At 43.9% G+C, this 20,649-nt stretch overlaps 1 protein-coding gene across 1 annotated transcript in view; it reads left to right on the top strand.

Annotated features, from left to right (window-relative positions):
* LOC311135794 (netrin receptor DCC-like) overlaps positions 1–20,649 on the top strand; it is a gene marked incomplete at both ends in the record, with an annotated part of 433,415 nt that overhangs the window by 115,879 nt on the left and 296,887 nt on the right. The window contains one exon of the mRNA XM_084169836.1: positions 14,938–15,285. Within this exon, the coding sequence (XP_084025962.1) occupies positions 14,938–15,285 (348 nt within the window). The remainder of the gene's footprint in view (positions 1–14,937; positions 15,286–20,649) is intronic.

A 20,649-nucleotide genomic window follows, 5' to 3' on the forward strand; every position in this document is an offset into this window, starting at 1 on the left:
GAGCATGTAGCCTACTGGACCAACTAGAATGTAGATGCATTCAAATCCTCAGCATTAAGTCAGTTTGGATGCTGCCCTATATAACCTTGGGTTGGCTTTACCCTTTAATGATTCACACTGGTACTGTACCAGTATTGTCATCCTTCATAATGTAGGAACGAACGGTGGTCATCCTTCATACTGTTGGACGAACGGTGGTCATCCTTCATACTGTTGGAACGAATCGGTGGTCATCCTTCATTACTGTTGGAACGAACGGTGGTCATCCTTCATACTGTTGGAACGAACGGTGGTCATCCTTCATACTGTTGGAAACGAACGGTGGTCATCCTTCATAATGAGGAACGAACAGTGGTCATCCTGCATAATGTAGTAATAAACGGGGGTCCCCTGTGTGTGACTCATTTTTGACTTAGAGTATAAGGAGCCTGTGTTAATAAATGAATCAGAATTGATTAATTCCCCAGGGCAGTGATTTCTGTAACCTCAGAGTGACCTGAGTCATGTTCATTAGGGCACAGCATAGCAAAACGTGTTGCAACGGAAAACGAGCGTTTCTTATTGGACAAGTTCAGATAGTGCTACCTCACCGTTTCTGTTTCGGACCACTTGGTTCATTGTGTATCTATTGAACACAACCTTGGTCAGATTCCAAGCTTTGTCCCTCTAGAGGGAGTACTAGTACTTTGGGAGTAGATGGAGTACTAATACTCTAGGGAGTAGAGGGAGTACTAGTACTTTGGGAGTAGAGGGAGTACTAATACTTTAGGGAGTAGAGGAAATACTAGTACTTTGGGAGTAGAGGGAGTACTAATACTATAGGGAGTAGAGGGAGTACTAGTACTTTGGGGAGTAGAGGGAGTACTAATACTCTAGGGAATAGAGGGAAATACTAGTACTTTGGAAGTAGAGAGAGTACTAATACTCTAGGAGTAGAGGGAATACTAGTACTTTGGGAGTAGAGGGAGTACTAGTACTCTAGGGAGTAGAGGGAATACTAGTACTTTGGGAGTAGAGGGAGTACTAATACTCCAGGAGTAGATGGAATACTAGTACTTTGGGAGTAGAGGGAGTACTAATACTCTAGGGAGTAGAGGGAATACTAGTACTTTGGGAGTATAGGGAGTACTAATACTCTAGGGAGTAGAGGGAATACTAGTACTTTGGGAGTAGAGGGAGTACTAGTACTCTAGGGAGTAGAGGGAATACTAGTACTTTGGGAGTAGAGGGAGTACTAGTACTCTAGGGAGTAGAGGGAATACTAGTATTTTGGGAGTAGAGGGAGTACTAGTACTCTAGGGAGTAGAGGGAATACTAGTACTTTGGGAGTAGAGGGAGTACTAATACTCCTAGGGAGTAGAGGGAATACTAGTACTTTGGGAGTAGAGGGAGTACTAATACTCTAGGGAGTAGAGGGAATACTAGTACTTTTGGGAGTAGAGGGAGTACTAATACTCTAGGGAGTAGAGGGAATACAGGTACTTTGGGAGTAGAGGGATTACTAGTACTCCTAAGGAGTAGAGGGAGTACTAGTACTTATGGGAGTAGAGGGAGTACTAATACTATAGGGAGTAGAGGGAGTACTAGTACTCTAGGGAGTAGAGGGAATACTAGTACTATAGGGAGTAGAGGGAGTACTAGTACTTTGGTAGTAGAGGGAGTACTAGTACTCTAGGGAGTAGAGGGAGTACTAGTACTTTGGGAGTAGAGGGAGTACTAATACTCTAGGGAGTAGAGGGAGTACTAGTACTCTAGGAGTAGAGGGAGTACTAGTACTTTGGAGTAGAGGGAGTACTAGTACTCTAGGAGTAGAGGGAGTACTAGTACTTTGGGGGTAGAGGGATTACTAGTACTCTAGGGAGTAGAGGGAGTACTAGTACTTTGGGAGTAGAGGGATTACTAGTGCTCTAGGGAGTAGAGGGAGTACTAGTACTTTGGGAGTAGAGGGAGTACTAGTACTCTAGGGAGTAGAGGGAATACTAGTACTATAGGGAGTAGAGGGAGTACTAGTACTTTGGAGTAGAGGGAGTACTAGTACTCTAGGGGAGTAGAGGGAATACTAGTACTATAGGGAGTAGAGGAGTACTAGTACTTTGGGAGTAGAGGAGTACTAGTACTCTAGGGAGTAGAGGGAGTACTAGTACTTTGGGAGTAGAGGGAGTACTAATACTCTAGGGAGTAGAGGGAGTACTAGTACTCTAGGGAGTAGAGGGAGTACTAGTACTTTGGGAGTAGAGGGAGTACTAGTACTCTAGGGAGTAGAGGGAGTACTAGTACTTTGGGGGTAGAGGGATTACTAGTACTCTAGGGAGTAGAGGGAGTACTAGTACTTTGGGAGTAGAGGGAATTACTAGTGCTCTAGGGAGTAGAGGGAGTACTAGTACTTTGGGAGTAGAGGGAGTACTAGTACTCTAGGGAGTAGAGGGAATACTAGTACTATAGGGAGTAGAGGGAGTACTAGTACTTGGGAGTAGAGGAGTACTAGTACTCTAGGGAGTAGAGGGAGTACTAGTACTTTGGGAGTAGAGGGAGTTGAGGGAGTACTAGTACTCTAGGGAGTAGAGGAGTAGAGGGAGTACTAGTACTCTAGGGAGTAGAGGGAGAACTAGTACTATAGGGAGTAGAGGGAGTACTAGTACTATATGGGAGTAGAGAGAGTACTAGTACTCTAGGGAGAGTAGAGGGATAACTAGTACTATAGGGAGTAGAGAGAGTACTAGTACTCTAGGAAGTAGAGGGAGTACTAGTACTCTAGGGAGTAGGGGGAGTACTAGTACTCTAGGGAGTAGAGGGAGTACTAGTTCTCTAGGGAGTAGAGAGAGTACGAGTACTCTAGGGAGTAGAGGGAGTACTAGTACTCTAGGGAGTAGAGGTAGAGGGAGCAGTCCAGTCTATCATTATATTTCTATGGTCCAGTCTATCATTCTATTTATATGGTCCAGTCTATCATTATATTGATATGGTCCAGTCTATCATTGTATTTCTATGATCCAGCTTATCACAGTGAATATATTGGCCAGGGCACCGTCATGGTAGATATCACAGCCATAGTGGGCCACAGTCAGTCGGAGATCACTGTCTGAATTAATCAGATGATACTATAACTGTCAGTGTCCAAGGCAGGGGTTTTGTTCCATCCCTGTATCAACCTCACAGTGACCTGGGGTGACAGGTCATAAGTAATGTACTATATAGGGAACGCAGCCCAGATTCCCAGGCTTTGTCCTCTAGAGCGAGGGAGGAGCAGGAGGAGCGGTCCAGCCTGACACATTGATAGTATTGGGCTGGGTACAGTCAGTCACGCTGTAGTGCCTGGCACCATTACCCGGAGCTGGGCCATTCATTTCCTCATGTTTGACGGAGATGTGCTGCTGTCGTTTCGGCTGCATCCTAACGCCCATCCTCCTCTCTCCCTTCGCCCTCTCGTATCTCTTCTCTCTCCCTCTATCTCTCTCTCTCTCTCATCTCTCTCTCCCTCTATCTTCTCTCTCTCTCTCTCTCTCTCTCTCTCTCTCTCTCTCTCTCTCTCTCCCTCTATCTTCTCTCTCTCTCTCACTCTCTCTCTCTCTCTCTCTCTCTCTCTCCTCTCTCTCTCTCTCTCTCTCTATCTTCTCTCTCTCTCTGTCTCTCTCTCTCTCTCTCGTCTATCTTCTCTCTCTCTCTCTATCTCTCTCTCTCTCTCTCTCTCTCTCTCTCTCTCTCTCTCTCTCTATCTTCTCTCTCTCTCTCTGTCTCTCTCTCTCTCTCTCCTCTATCTTCTCTCTCTCATCTCTATCTCTCTCTCTCTCTCTCTCTCTCTCTCCCTCTATCTTCTCTCTCTCTCTCTGTCTCTCTCTCTCTCTCTCTCTCTCTCTCTCTCTCTCTCCCTCTATCTTCTCTCTCTCTCTCTGTCTCTCTCTCTCTCTCTCTCTCACTCTCTCTCTCTCCTCTATCTTCTCTCTCTCTCTCTCTCTCTCTCTCTCTCTCTCTCTCTGTCTCTCTCTCGCCCTCTCAATTAAATTCAATTTCAATTTAAGGGCTTTATTGGCACGGGAAACGTGTGTTAACATTGCCAAAGCAAGTGAAGTAGATAGTAAACAAAAGTTGAAATAAACAATAAATATTAACAGTAAACATTACACTCAGAAGTTCCAAAAGAATAAAGACATTTCAAATGTCATATTATGTCTATATACAGTGTTGTAACAATGTGCAAATAGTTAAAGTACAAATGGGAAAATAAATAAACATAAATATGGGTTGTATTTACAATGGCGTTTGTTCTTCACTGGTTGCCCTTCTCTTGTGGCAACAGGTCACAAATATTGCTACTGTGATGGCACACTGTGGTATTTCACCCAATAGATATGGGAGTTATCAAAATTGGGTTGGTTTTCGAATTCTTTGTGGATCGCTGTAATCTGAGGGAAATATGTGTCTCTAATATGGTCATACATTTGGCAGGAGGTTAGGAAGTGCAGCTCAGTTTCCACCTCGCTTTGTGGGCACATAGCCTGTCTTCTCTTGAGAGATTGGAGAAGTGGTTTACCCATACATCTCCGTTTTGGATAGATAACTCTTCGTGTTGTTGTTTGTTCAGTGTTTTCCAATTTTCCCAGAAGTGGTTAGAGTCTATGGATTCTTCAATTACATTGAGCTGATTTCTGACATGCTGTTCTTTCTTTTTCCGTAGTGTATTTCTGTATTGATTTAGTGATTCACCATAGTGAAGGCATAGGCTCAGGTTTTCTGGGTCTCTGTGTTTTTGGTTGGATAGGTTACTCAATTTCTTTCTTAGATTTTTGCATTCTTCATCAAACCATTTGTCATTGTTGTGAATTCTTCTTAGGTTTTCTGCTTGACATTTTTAGATTTGATAGGGAAGCTGAGAGGTCAAATATACTGTTTAGGTTTTCTACTGCCAGGTTTACACCTTCACTATTACAGTGGAACGTTTTGTCCAGGAAGTTGTCTAAAAGGGATTGAATCTGTTGTTGCCTAATTGTTGTTTGGTAGATTTACACACTACTTTCCTTCCATCTATAGCATTTCTTAATATTATTCAGTTCCTTTGGCTTTAATGCCTCATGATTGAGTATTGCTCTGTTCAAGTACACTGTGATTTTGCTGTGGTCTGATAAGGGGTGTCAGTGGGCTGACTGTGAACGCTCTGAGAGACTCTGGGTTGAGGTCAGTGATAAAGTAGTCTACAGTACTACTGCCAAGAGATGAGCTCTCTGCATCTCTCTCTCTGGTCGTTTGGTATGCAGTCTAACCCCCAGCCCCTTCCCTCTTCCCCCTCCTCTTCTTCCTCTGTCAGTTCATCACTTCTTCAAAACCTCCCCCTTCCCTTGTCACTGGGAGAGAGGGGAAAGAGGGAAACGGGGAGTAAGACAGGTTTTTACAATTATACTCGCTCTCTCTCTCTGGTGATGACATGGGGCGGACCATCAGAAAGTCTGATACCCCCCTCTCTCTCTCTCTTCATCTTCCCCCTTCTCCTCCCTCTGTCTTTCCTCCTTATTCTTCTGCGTTTGTCTCTCTATATCCCCCCTTTCCTCTCTGTTCTATCTGTAAGACACCACACCCCAAACCCTTTCTTTCTTCTTGTTTCTATCTGTACTATTTCACTGACTGTCTGTCTGCAGAAGGAGATACTAGTCCTCTATAGTGGGGAGTTGGGGAGAGGCACCAACCAGGCACTATAATAATATAATATAATATGCCATTTAGCAGACGCTTTTATCCAAAGCGTATGTATGTGTGCATACATTTTTACGTGTGGGTGGTCCCGGGGATCGAACCCACTACCCTGGCGTTACAAGCGCCATTTGCTGAAACGCTCATAGAACACATGATCATGTCTAATGTGAGGTGTTTTTCAAATGATTTCCCAAACTTTATATCCCTGCAAGGTTTGCCTGAAACTATTTTTTTTTGTGCAGCAACATGAACTGCTTTTAAGGCTTTTTGTCATGCTAAATGAAGTAGCCCTCTTCACAGCACAGTAAGACAGAAGAGCATATAGAGATATAATTACCTCTTCTCTGCAGTGCACTACTTTAGACCAGAGAATGGCACCCTATTCCCTATATAGTGCACTACTTTAGACCAGAGAATGGCACCCTATTCCCTATATAGTGCACTACTTTAGACCAGAGAATGGCACCCTATTCCCTATATAGTGCACTACTTTAGACCAGAGAATGGCACCCTATTCCCTATATAGTGCACTACTTTAGACCAGAGAATGGCACACTATTCCCTATATAGTGCACTACTTTAGACCAGAGAATGGCACCCTATTCCCTATATAGTGCACTACTTTAGACCAGAGAATGGCACCCTATTCCCTACATAGTGCACTACTTTTGACCAGAGCCCTATGGACCCTCATCAAAAGTAGTGCACTACATAGGGAATAGGGTGCCATTGGGGCGCAACCCATGCTTTCTGCATGTATTCCTCACATTAGCACCTTGCGGAGAGGATAGTGTCTACTCTCATCCCCTCATAACAAATAGGAGGACACAGAGAGAGAGAGGAGGAGGGAGGGAGGGAGGGAGGGAGGGAGAGAGAAGGAGGAGAAGAGAGAGGGGGAGGAGAGGAGAGAGGGGGATAGTATCCCTGCTCTACAGAAGAACACAAAACTTGAAAGGCTGGAAGATGGCGCTCTAAAGTTAATGCTTTTGATTGAAAATATATCCTCTCTTGTTATGCTGACAGGGTGGTTAGACATAACCACGGCTTCCTCACAGGGCCCTGGTCAAAAGTAGTGCACTACATAGGGAATAGGGTACCGTTTGGCAGGCAGCCGTGGTTATGCCTGCTCATGCTTCCGCTGTCACAGACAGTGTTATAAATATGTATGAATGTTAGGTTGGAACCCCAGTGGAGGATCCTCAGAGGAGGAAGAGGAGGACTATCCAACTCAGTGAATTTCTGAAAAATTAAATTGTGAAATGTTAAGAAAGTTATCCTTTTTAGATAAAACTATAATAACTATATTCACATCACCAAGTAACTGATTAAAACACACTGTTTTGCAATGGTCTACAGTAGCCTCAACAGCACCCTCTAGGGTAGCACCATTGTGTAGCCGGAGGACAGATATTTTCCGTCCTCCTCTGGGTACAGTGACTTCAATACAAATCCTAGGAGGCTCATGGTTCTCACCCAATTCCATAGACTTACACAGTAATTATGACAACTTCTGGAGTACCTCCTCCAGCCTATCAGAGCTCTTGCAGTATGAACTGACATGTCCACCCAATCACAGCTAGCTATATTGCGCAGTATTTTTTCTTCTTCTTAGTTTACCGTTCACTTACTTAGCTCATGGTGTCACTGTAACTTACTTAGCTAATGGTGTGACTATAACTTACTTAGGTAATGGAGAAACTGCTCGTCGGTGTAACTGTAACTTACTTAGCTAATGGAGAAACTGTAACTTACTTAGCTAATGGTGTAACTGCTCGTTGGTGTAACTGTAACTTACTTAGCTAATGGTGTAACTGCTCGTCGGCGTAACTGTAACTTACTTAGCTAATGGTGAAACTGCTCGTCGGTGTAACTGTAACTTACTTAGCTAATGGTGAAACTGCTCGTCGGTGTAACTGTAACTTACTTAGCTAATGGTGTAACTGCTCGTCGGTGTAACTGTAACATACTTAGCTAATAGTGAAACTGCTCGTCGGTGTAACTGTAACTTACTTAGCTAATGGTGAAACTGCTTGTCGGTGTAACTGTAACTTACTTAGCTAATGGTGAAACTGCTTGTCGGTGTAACTGCTATACTGCTTGCTGTACGTGATTGTACATATGGATTGTGGATTGTGGGTTAAGTAACGTGTTAGTTCTAGTTTGTTGACTATAACGTTAATATGGTGACAACGATGTAGACTGTGTAGCAGTTAGCGGTTATGGTAGGAAGGTTTGGCTAGGAAAGGTTTTTGCGCCTGGTTTTCAGATAGCTATTGTTTTGTTCACTGAAGTCCACAAGCGAAGCGAAAAGGTGAGAGGAGGAGAGTGCGCAAATGCAAGAAGGAATTATACAACAAGCAAAGTGATCATGCTGTATGTGGCTGCTATGAAAGTGATCATGCTGTATGTGGCTGCTATGAAAGTGAACTGTGTGTTAGGGTGATCAGGGGTGTATTCATTCCGCCGATTCTGTTGCAAAACGTTTCTTAAATGGAAGCAAACGGATCGAAATGGGCAGAGGCCTACCTGACATTGTCCAATAGAAAATATAATAATGTTTTGCAACTGTTTGGACTAATGATTACACCCCAGATCAGCTAGATGCAAGCAAGACTGTGCAAAACGGTATTGAATGTGTCACTGTCTGTCACCTTGATTACTCAAATTTGTCTTTTATAGGCTAGGTTGTAGCAACCTCATGATGGCTATAGGGCAAATTCAAGAATCATGTAGTAGCCTAAACCTATCGATGTTACATTGAGCTGAATGAATGGAGTGACAGTCATCCAGTATGCTGTAATGTAAATAAGGTTAATCTTTTAGGCACTGACCGCCACTGGTTGGAACACAGAACACGGAATAGAGAACACGCAACTGAAACAAAAGAGCTAGAACACCAATGCAGCATGGCAGAATAACTTTAAACAGCCTCTTCCTGTATCCGCCAACTGTCTAGTCGTATTCTAGTCTACTAGCACTCAGACTCACCCGCTAATAATATTCTCAAAGTCATTTAACCCAGGCACTGAAATTCTCTTGCATTCAGTGAGAACAGTGTAGCTGTTTCTGCTTTCAATTTAAATATCCATCTCATGAACACCCTTACAAAAAACGAATAAGGAGACACAGAGAGTTCCAATGTATACTTATGATCAATTCTCACAATCTCAGAATATTGACTGTTCAATCCCAAAGCATCTCTTTGTAGAAAAGTATATTTTTTACATTTTAGTCATTTAGCAGACGCTCTTATCCAGAGCGACTTACAGTTAGTGCATACATAATTTGTTTTATTTTTCATACTGGCCCCCCGTGGGAATCAAACTCACAACCATGGCGTTGCAAACGCCATGCTCTACCAACTGAGCTACATCCCTGCCGGCCATTCCCTCCCCTACCCTGGGCCAATTGTGCGCCACCCCATGGGTCTCCCGGTCGCGGCCGGCTACGACAGAGCCTGGATTCGAACCAGGATGTCTAGTGGCACAGCGCCACTCGGGAGTGTCAGACCAATAGTAAAAACTTTTTTTTTTTTTTTACATAAAAATCCCTTTTAGGCCTGTGTATTAAATGTAACAAAAAACAGCTAATTATAACAGAAGCTACAAATAGCGAAATGTCAGGCTAGCTAGCGCCTAGCACTAAACTAGCTAGCGCCTAGCACTAAACTAGCTAGCGCCTAGCACTAAACTAGCTAGCGCCTAGCACTAAACTAGCTAGCGCCTAGCACTAAACTAGCTAGCGCCTAGCACTAAACTAGCTAGCGCCTAGCACTAAACTAGCTAGCGCCTAGCGCTAAACTAGCTAGCGGTTATAGCATACAACCATTAGATACAAATTTAATAAAATGAACCTTCTAAAATACATATAATTAGTGTGGTTCACATGTAAAACACTCAATATGAGCCCTCGTTTGTAAAAAATAAAGCCATTTAAGAGCCAAAACATTTGTAACAGAAATTAAAAAATAATCTGAGACGCCATGTTGTTCTCACTGACTAGCATACAAAAGTGAGCTAGCAAGCTAGCTACTTAGCTTGGCTACACTCATGTAAATGTATAAATCTCACTCTTTTTTATTTTTTCACTCGGTCAAACAATTAATGTAAACATCAAAAATGACCGGAACATCATCTCAGTTTGGTTAAACATGTTATCTCAAAAATGTTGATAGCATAACCATGGAAAACAGGATCAGAATAAGGAGACATGGAGAGCTAGCTTCTCTTTTCTTTTCACTGAGTCAACTGTCACGGAAAAACATATGAAGAAAAGAGGCGCGCGCCTGTAGCAAGTAACGCTCCGAACGCCTCTCTCTAGTGGTAAGGCTAAGTATATGTACAGTGGGGGAAAAAAGTATTTAGTCAGCCACCAATTGTGCAAGTTCTCTCACTTAAAAAGATGAGAGAGGCCTGTAATTTTCATCATAGGTACACGTCAACTATGACAGACAAATTGAGAAAATCACATTGTAGGATTTTTTATGAATTTATTTGCAAATTATGGTGGAAAATAAGTATTTGGTCACCTACAAACAAGCAAGATTTCTGGCTCTCACAGACCTGTAACTTCTTCTTTAAGAGGCTCCTCTGTCCTCCACTCGTTACCTGTATTAATGGCACCTGTTTGAACTTGTTTTCAGTATAAAAGACACCTGTCCACAACCTCAAACAGTCACACTCCAAATTCCACTATGGCCAAGACCAAAGAGCTGTCAAAGGACACCAGAAACAAAATTGTAGACCTGCACCAGGCTGGGAAGACTGAATCTGCAATAGGTAAGCAGCTTGGTTTGAGGAAATCAACAGTGGGAGCAATTATTAGGAAATGGAAGACATACAAGACCACTGATAATCTCCCTTGATCTGGGGCTCCACGCAAGATCTCACCCCGTGGGGTCAAAATGATCACAAGAACGGTGAGCAAAAATCCCAGAACCACACGGGGGACCTAGTGAATGACCTGCAGAGAGCTGGGACCAAAGTAACAAAGCCTACCATCAGTAACACACTACACCGCCAGGGACTCAAATCCTGCAGTGCCAGACGTGTCCCCCTGCTTAAGCCAGTACATGTCCAGGCCCGTCTGAAGTTTGCTAGAGTGCATTTGGATGATCCAGAAGATGATTGGGAGAATGTCATATGGTCAGATGAAACCAAAATATAACTTTTTGGTAAAAACTCAACTCGTCGTGTTTGGAGGACAAAGAATGCTGAGTTGCATCCAAAGAACACCATACCTACTGCGAAGCATGGGGGTGGAAACTTTTTCTGCAAAGGGACCAGGACGACTGATCCGTGTAAAGGAAAGAATGAATGGGGCCATGTATCTTGAGATTTTGAGTGAAAACCTCCTTCCATCAGCAAGGGCATTGAAGATGAAACGTGGCTGGGTCTTTCAGCATGACAATGATCCCAAACACAACGCCCGGGCAACGAAGGAGTGGCACCTGTTTGAACTTGTTATCAGTATAAAAGACACCTGTCCACAACCTCAAACAGTCACACTCCAAACTCCACTATGGCCAAGACCAAAGAGCTGTCAAAGGACACCAGAAACAGGAATTTCAAGGTCCTGGAGTGGCCTAGCCAGTCTCCAGATCTCAACCCCATAGACAATCTTTGGAGGGAGTTGAAAGTCCGTGTTGCCCAGCGACAGCCCCAAAACATCACTGCTCTAGAGGAGATCTGCATGGAGGAATGGGCCAAAATACCAGCAACAGTGTGTGAAAACCTTGTGAAGACTTACAGAAAACGTTTGACCTGTGTCATTGCCAACAAAGGGTATATAACAAAGTATTGAGAAACTTTTGTTATTGACCAAATACTTATTTTCCACCATAATATGCAAATAAATTCATAAAAAATCCTACAATGTGATTTTCTGGATTCTTTTTTCTCATTTTGTCTGTCATAGTTGACGTGTACCTATGATGAAAATTACAGGCCTCTCTCATCTTTTTAAGTGGGAGAACTTGCACAATTGGTGGCTGACTAAATGTATTTTTCCCCCACTGTATATATTTTTTATTTTTTTATTTTTTTATTTCACCTTTATTTAACCAGGTAAGCCAGTTGAGAACAAGTTCTCATTTACAACTGCGACCTGGCCAAGATAAAGCAAAGCAGTGCGATAAAACAACAACACAGAGTTACATATGGGGGTAAAACAAAACATAAAGTCAAAAATACAACAGAAAATATATATACAGTGTGTGCAAATGTAGCAAGTTATGGAGGTAAGGCAATAAATAGGCTATAGTGCAAAATAATTACAATTAGTATTAACACTGGAATGATAGATGTGCAAGAGATGATGTGCAAATAGAGATACTGGGGTGCAAATGAGAAAAATAAATAACAATATAGGGATGAGGTAGTTGGGTGGGCAAATGTTCAGTATATGTGTATACCGAAACCATGGCATTACAGAATTTGCAATTCCACATGTGGAAACTTTGCTACTGCAAGTGCAACGTGTGAACACCACCTTTTCTGAGGAGAATAACACTATTTCACCCCTACACTCACAGGGCCCTACACACTCACACACACTGTCACTCCAACACACACACACAAACACTCACTCCATCATTTGCTGACACACACATAATATGCACATACATTTATACTACGGAGCTGTGAAGGGAACGGCACCTCCTTACCTTCAGGGTCTGATCAGACCCTACACCCAAACAAGGGCACTACGTTCATCTACCTCTGGCCTGCTAGCTCCCCTACCTCTACGGAAGCACAGTTCCCGCTCAGCCCAGTCAAAGCTATTCGCTGCTCTGGCACCCCAATGGTGGAACAAGCTCCCTCACGACGCCAGGACAGCGGAGTCACTGACCACCTTCCGGAGACACTTGAAACCCTACCTCTTTAAGGAATACCTGGAATATATAAAAGTAATCCTTCTATCCCCCCCTCCCCCACCCCCCCATAAAATTAAAATAAATTGGTTGTCCCACTGGCTATCCTAAGTTGAATGCACCAATTTGTAAGTCGCTCTGGATAAGAGCGTCTGCTAAATGACGTAAATGTAAATGTAAATGTATACTGACTCTACACACCCACTCACATACAAGCTGCTGCTACTCTGTTTATCATATATCCTGTTGCCTAGTCACCTTACCCCCTATACATATCTACCTCTATCACTCCAGTATCCCTGCACATTGTTAATATGGTACTGGAACTGACCCTGTATATAGTCACCTTACCCCTATACATATCTACCTCCATCACTCCAGTATCCCTGCACATTGTAAATATGGTACTGACTTTTTAAGTATTTCCTGTCTATACAGTAGTATGATGACTTATTTACTTACTTTATTGTGTATTTAATATTTAATATTTCTCAAGTGGGTTTTTTCTAGTTATACATTGTTATTTATTATTGCATTGTTGGGTTTTGGGTTTGCAAGAAAGGCATTTCACTATACTTGTGCATTTGGCATTAAAACGTTAAACTTGAAACTACATGTGAACTTGCAATTCCACATGTGAACGTTAGGTTTTCACATGTGCAGCTTTCTTACATGTGAAACTGAAAATGTAATTTTCTCATGTTAATGTTTTACAAATGTGAACTTGCAATTCCACATGTGAAAGTGAGGTTTTCACATGTGCAGCTTTCTTACATGTGAAACTGAAAATGTAATTTTCACATGTGAACATGCAATTTTACATGTGAAACTGCACTTCACATGTGATGTGAAAACATGTTATTCTCCTCACATGAGAAAAGGTGGTGTTAACATGCAAACTCTACATTTAATACATGCGAAAATATGGTTTCACTTGTGAAATTTTAGCACAACGTGAAAACAGCCATTTCACATGTGAAACTGTAAATGTCAAGTTTTTGGTTGTCATTGTAAGGGTATGGCATATATAATTGTCGGATGTACTGTAGGTCTGTGGCCATGAAAGTAGATGTGTGGTTTTGATTCTAACATGGATGGAGTGGTAGTGTGGTTTTGATTGAACACAGAAACTGCTGTCCGGACAGCTCTTAATCCTTGCCCGAAGCGAAAAGCGTTTTATCTTCAACATCTCTGATGAGTTTGAACAGATTGTTTCATTGGACTATCAGACTGTCAGTTGGAAGTTAAAAGTCATCTTAGAGGGCGAATGCTAACTCTGGGAGATGTCCGATAACGCTAGATTGGTAGGGCCTGTGGAGACAGGGCAGCCATGCTAATGAACCCAGGGTCTGCAGTAGAGATGAGGCCCGAGCTCAGTCTGTAGTAATATAGTCCGTAGTAGTAGTATAATAGATATCTGATAAGGCTGAGCCTGTGGAGACAGGGCAGCAATGCTAATGAACCCATGATGCACTGCGCAGAGGATGTACTCTGAGCTCTCTTCTGCATTATTATATAAAAGCAGCGTTTTTATTATTTAAATATTGAAAGAGCTTGGGCTACGGAGAGAAACAAAATGGTGCAGTTTCAGGGTCAAAGTGATGTGGGTAGCTGGAGATGTGGGTGTGTGCTAGTGGGTAGCTGGATATGTGGGTTGTGTGCTAGTGGGTAGCTGGAGATGTGGGTTGTGTGCTAGTGGGTAGCTGGAGATGTGGGTTGTGTGCTAATGGGTAGCTGGAGATGTGGGTTGTGTGCTAGTGGGTAGCTGGAGATATGGGTTGTGTGCTAATGGGTAGCTACTTTGTAGAATAATTTGTAGAATAATAATGAAGACATCAAAACTATGAAATAACACATATGGAAACATGTAGTGACCAAAAAAGTGTTAAACAAATCAAAATATATTTTATATATACAGTCTTGAAGGAGTTCCCACATATGCTGAACACTTGTTGGCTGCTTTTCCTTCATTCTGTGGTCCGACTCATCCCAAACCATCTCAAATATATTTTATATTTTGATTTGTTTAACACTTTTTTGGTTACTGCATGATTCCATATGTGTTATTTCATCGTTTTGATGTCTTCACTATTATTCTACAATGTAGAAAATAGTTAAAAAAATAAAGAAAAACTCTTGAATGAGTAGGTGTGTCCAAACTTTTGACTGGTACTGTATATATATATAAAGCAACGTTTTTGGTAGGACTTGGGTCCAGTGGTATAGTGGTATTATTTTAGGTGCCGTAGCACACTTTGCATGTTATAATTACAGTTTGCTACTGACTTTAATTGAGGCAGAACTATGTATTGAATAAAATCGACTCGTCAAGGATCCTATGTATTGAGGATCCTAAACCCTTCCTTCCTCCTCTCTTCCTCCAGCTGCGGAGACCTCGTCGTCATCCCAGTCCCACACAGGCCCGGTGTTCGTGGACCTCAGCTTCGTTCTGGAACCCCAGGACACGGTGACATTACGGGGTGGTGTTCTCCAGCTGGACTGCGACGCTCAGTCAGACCAGGGTATTCCAGTCATCGTCTGGAAGAAGGACGGGGTGCTGCTCAGCGCCGTGGTGGACGACAGGAGACAGCAGCTGCCTAACGGGTCTCTGGTGGTCCAGAACGTGGTTCACTCACGACACCACCGACCCGACGAGGGGTGCTACCAGTGCCTGGCAGTGCTAGAGGGAGTGGGGGCCATCGTCAGCCGGACGGCTAAAGTCACTGTCTCCGGTAAGACCCTACTTACTTACTTAATCCTTTAAACAATGACTAATGTCCTCCATTTCACTCTGTTTTTATCGGTTGCACTTGTTGAGGGTAGTGAGAGCTGTGGCATGCATGCTCCTAATCAAGAGGGGATTCCATTCAGTAGTTAATATAAATCTGTTGTGAGATAGTATTATCATCACATCTCCAGTTTTTTATTGGTTTCTTGAGGGACGTCTCAGCTTATTTCTTGGGCCCTTATTTCTAGGGCCCTTATTTCTAGGGCCCTTATTTATAATAGGGCCCTTATATCTAGGGCCCTTATATCTACCACCACAAGACCCAAACTTTTCCCTTCCTGTTCCTCATATATCTGTCCTATTCCTCATCTATCTGTCCTATTCCTCATCTATCTGTCCTATTCCTCATATATCTGTCCTATTCCTCATCTATCTGTCCTATTCCTCATCTATCTGTCCTATTCCTCATCTATCTGTCCTATTCCCCCCCTATCTGTCCTATTCCTCATCTATCTGTCCTATTCCTCATATATCTGTCCTATTCCCCCCCTATCTGTCCTATTCTTCATCTATCTGTCCTATTCCTCATATATCTGTCCTATTCCTCATATACAGTGGGGAAAAAAAGTGTTTAGTCAGCCACCAATTGTGCAAGTTCTCAAACTTAAAAAGATGAGAGAGGCCTGTAATTTTCATCATAGGTACACGTCAACTGTGACAGACAAATTGAGAAATAAAATCCAGAAAATCACATTGTAGGATTTTTTATGAATTTATTTGCAAATTATGGTGGAAAATAAGTATTTGGTCACGTACAAACAAGCAAGATTTCTGGCTCTCACAGACCTGTAACTTCTTCTTTAAGAGGCTCCTCTGTCCTCCACTCGTTACCTGTATTAATGGCACCTGTTTGAACTTGTTATCAGTGTAAAAGACACCTGTCCACAACCTCAAACAGTCACACTCCAAACTCCACTATGGCCAAGACCAAAGAGCTGTCAAAGGACACCAGAAACAAAATTGTAGACCTGCACCAGGCTGGGAAGACTGAATCTGCAATAGGTAAGCAGCTTGGTTTGAAGAAATCAACTGTGGGAGCAATTATTAGGAAATGGAAGACATACAAGACCACTGATAATCTCCCTCGATCTGGGGCTCCACGCAAGATCTCACCCCGTGGGGTCAAAATGATCACAAGAACGGTGAGCAAAAATCCCAGAACCACACGGGGGGACCTAGTGAATGACCTGCAGAGAGCTGGGACCAAAGTAACAAAGCCTACCATCAGTAACACACTTCGCCGCCAGGGACTCAAATCCTGCAGTGCCAGACGTGTCCCCCTGCTTAAGCCAGTACATGTCCAGGCCCGTCTGAAGTTTGCTAGAGTGCATTTGGATGATCCAGAAGAGGATTGGGAGAATGTCATATGGTCAGATGAAACCAAAATATAACTTTTTGGTAAAAACTCAACTCGTCGTGTTTGGAGGACAAAGAATGCTGAGTTGCATCCAAAGAACACCATACCTACTGTGAAGCATGGGGGTGGAAACATCATGCTTTGGGGCTGTTTTTCTGCAAAGGGACCAGGACGACTGATCCGTGTAAAGGAAAGAATGAATGGGGCCATGTATCGTGAGATTTTGAGTGAAAACCTCCTTTCATCAGCAAGGGCATTGAAGATGAAACGTGGCTGGGTCTTTCAGCATGACAATGATCCCAAACACACCGCCCGGGCAACGAAGGAGTGGCTTCGTAAGAAGCATTTCAAGGTCCTGGAGTGGCCTAGCCAGTCTCCAGATCTCAACCCCATAGAAAATCTTTGGAGGGAGTTGAAAGTCCGTGTTGCCCAGCGACAGCCCCAAAACATCACTGCTCTAGAAGAGATCTGCATGGAGGAATGGGCCAAAATACCAGCAACAGTGTGTGAAAACCTTGTGAAGACTTACAGAAAATGTTTGACCTGTGTCATTGCCAACAAAGGGTATATAACAAAGTATTGATAAACTTTTGTTATTGACCAAATACTTATTTTCCACCATAATTTGCAAGTAAATTCATTAAAAATGAATGAATGTGATTTTCGTGATATTTTTTTCTCATTTTGTCTGTCATAGTTGACGTGTACCTATGATGAAAATTACAGGCCTCTCTCATCTTTTTAAGTGGGAGAACTTGCACAATTGGTGGCTAACTAAATACTTTTTTCCCCACTGTATCTGTCCTATTCCTCATCTATCAGAGTTCAGTCTGCTTGATCCTCTAGTATTGGATATGAGCTACATCCAATATAGTGTGAGCCAGAGGAGGCTGGTGGGAGGAGCTATAGGAGGAGGGCTCATTATAATGGCTGAAATTCTGTTAAAGACAGAATTTATGTGGTCTCAAGACCAAGACCACTAGATCAAGAGTCCATGGGCCCTTTCTTCAATTGGAAGACACTCAAGTAGAGCAAACTCTGCTACAGTACAGGAGACTACAGTAGAGTACAGTAGGGACAGTAGGGTACAATAGGGTACAGTAGGGTACAGTAGGTTAGAGTACAGTAGACTACATTAGGGTACAGTACAGTACATTAGGGTACATCACTGTACTGTACATTAGAGTACAGTAGGGTACAGTACAGTACATTAGGTTATAGTACATTAGAGTTCAGTAGGGTTCAGTAGGGCGAAGTACAGCACAGTAGGGTACAGTAGGGTAGAGTAGGGTAGAGTAGGGTAGAGTAGGGTGGAGTAGGGTACAGTAGGGTAGAGTAGGGTACAGTAGGGCGAAGTACAGCACAGTAGGGTGCAGTAGGGTTCAGTAGGGTACAGTAGAGTACAGTAGGGTGGAGTAGGGTACAGTAGGGTTCAGTAGGGTACAGTAGAGTACAGTAGGGTGGAGTAGGGTGGAGTAGGGTGCAGTAGGGTTCAGTAGGGTTCAGTAGGGTACAGTAGGGTACAGTAGGGTTCAGTAGGGTACAGTAGGGTGGAGTAGGGTACAGTAGGGTTCAGTAGGGTTCAGTAGGGTACAGTAGGGTACAGTAGAGTACAGTAGGGTGGAGTAGGGTGCAGTAGGGTGCAGTAGGGTTCAGTAGGGTACAGTAGGGTTCAGTAGGGTACAGTAGGGTACAGTAGGGTTCAGTAGGGTTCAGTAGGGTACAGTAGGGTAGAGTAGGGTAGAGTAGGGACAGTAGGGTACAGTAGGGACAGTAGGGTGGAGTAGGGTGCAGTAGGGTTCAGTAGGGTTCAGTAGGGTACAGTAGGGTTCAGTAGGGTTCAGTAGGGTACAGTAGGGTAGAGTAGGGTAGAGTAGGGACAGTAGGGTACAGTAGGGACAGTAGGGTACAGTAGGGTACAGTAGGGTAGAGTAGGGTAGAGTAGGGCGAAGTACAGCACAGTAGGATGCAGTAGGGTTCAGTAGGGTACAGTAGGGTGGAGTAGGGTGCAGTAGGGTAGAGTAGGGTTCAGTAGGGTACAGTAGGGCGAAGTACAGCACAGTAGGGTGCAGTAGGGTTCAGTAGGGTACAGTAGCGTAGAGTAGGGTAGAGTAGGGTACAGTAGGGTACAGTAGGGTGGAGTAGGGTACAGTAGGGTACAGTAGGGTGGAGTAGGGTACAGTAGGGTGGAGTAGGGTGCAGTAGGGTTCAGTAGGGTACAGTAGGGTACAGTAGAGTACAGTAGGGTGGAGTAGGGTTCAGTAGGGTACAGTAGGGTTCAGTAGGGTACAGTAGGGTTCAGTAGGGTACAGTAGGGTTCAGTAGGGTTCAGTAGGGTACAGTAGGGTTCAGTAGGGTACAGTAGGGTTCAGTAGGGTTCAGTAGGGTACAGTAGGGTAGAGTAGGGTAGAGTAGGGACAGTAGGGTACAGTAGGGACAGTAGGGTACAGTAGGGTACAGTAGGGACAGTAGGGTACAGTAGGGTGGGGTAGGGTACAGTAGGGTGGAGTAGGGTGCAGTAGGGTACAGTAGGGTTCAGTAGGGTACAGTAGGGCGAAGTACAGCACAGTAGGGTGCAGTAGGGTTCAGTAGGGTACAGTAGAGTACAGTAGGGTGGAGTAGGGTACAGTAGGGTTCAGTAGGGTACAGTAGGGTACAGTAGAGTACAGTAGGATGCAGTAGGGTTCTGTAGGGTTCAGTAGGGTACAGTAGGGTACAGTAGAGTACAGTAGGGTGGAGTAGGGTTCAGTAGGGTACAGTAGGGTACAGTAGGGTTCAGTAGGGTGCAGTAGGGTTCAGTAGGGTTCAGTAGAGTACAGTAGGGTACAGTAGAGTACAGTAGGGTGTGGTAGAGTACAGTAGGGTACAGTAGGGTAGAGTAGGGACAGTAGGGTTCAGTAGGGTACAGTAGGGTTCAGTAGGGTTCAGTAGGGTTCAGTAGGGTACAGTAGGGCTCAGTAGGGTACAGTAGGGTTCAGTAGGGTACAGTAGGGTTCAGTAGGGTACAGTAGGGTTCAGTAGGGTACAGTAGGGTTCAGTAGGGTACAGTAGGGTTCAGTAGGGTTCAGTAGGGTACAGTAGGGTTCAGTAGGGTACAGTATGGTTCAGTAGGGTTCAGTAGGGTACAGTAGGGTACAGTAGGGTAGAGTAGGGTACAGTAGGGACAGTAGGGTACAGTAGGGTACAGTAGGGACAGTAGGGTACAGTAGGGACAGTAGGGACAGTAGGGTACAGTAGGGTACAGTAGGGTACAGTAGGGACAGTAGGGTACAGTAGGGTACAGTAGGGTAGGGTAGGGTACAATAGAGTACAGTAGACTACATTAGGGACAGTAGGGTACAGTAGGGTGGAGTAGAGTACAGTAGAGTACAGTAGAGTACAGTAGGGTACAGTAGGGTACAGTAGGGATCAGTAGGGTGAGGAGGGAGAAGTAGGGTGCAGTAGAGTACAGTAGGGAACAGTAGGGTGAGGAGGGTACAGTAGGGACAGTAGGGTACAGTAGGGAACAGTAGGGTGAGGAGGGTACAGTAGGGACAGTAGGGTGAAGTAGGGAGAAGTAGGGTGCAGTAGAGTACAGTAGGGAACAGTAGGGTGAGGAGGGTACAGTAGGGACAGTAGGGTACAGTAGGGAACAGTAGGGTGAGGAGGGTACAGTAGGGACAGTAGGGTACAGTAGGGTACAGTAGGGAACAGTAGGGTGCAGTAGGGTAGAGTAGGGACAGTAGGGTACAGTAGGGACAGTAGGGTACAGTAGGGTACAGTAGGGACAGTAGGGTACAGTAGGGTGGGGTAGGGTACAGTAGGGTGAAGTAGGGTGCAGTAGGGTACAGTAGGGTTCAGTAGGGTACAGTAGGGCGAAGTGCAGCACAGTAGGGTGCAGTAGGGTTCAGTAGGGTACAGTAGAGTACAGTAGGGTGGAGTAGGGTACAGTAGGGTTCAGTAGGGTACAGT

Source organism: Coregonus lavaretus, assembly GCF_964263955.1.
Source record: "Coregonus lavaretus genome assembly, chromosome: 10".
In the NCBI taxonomy this organism is placed as follows: domain Eukaryota; kingdom Metazoa; phylum Chordata; class Actinopteri; order Salmoniformes; family Salmonidae; genus Coregonus; species Coregonus lavaretus.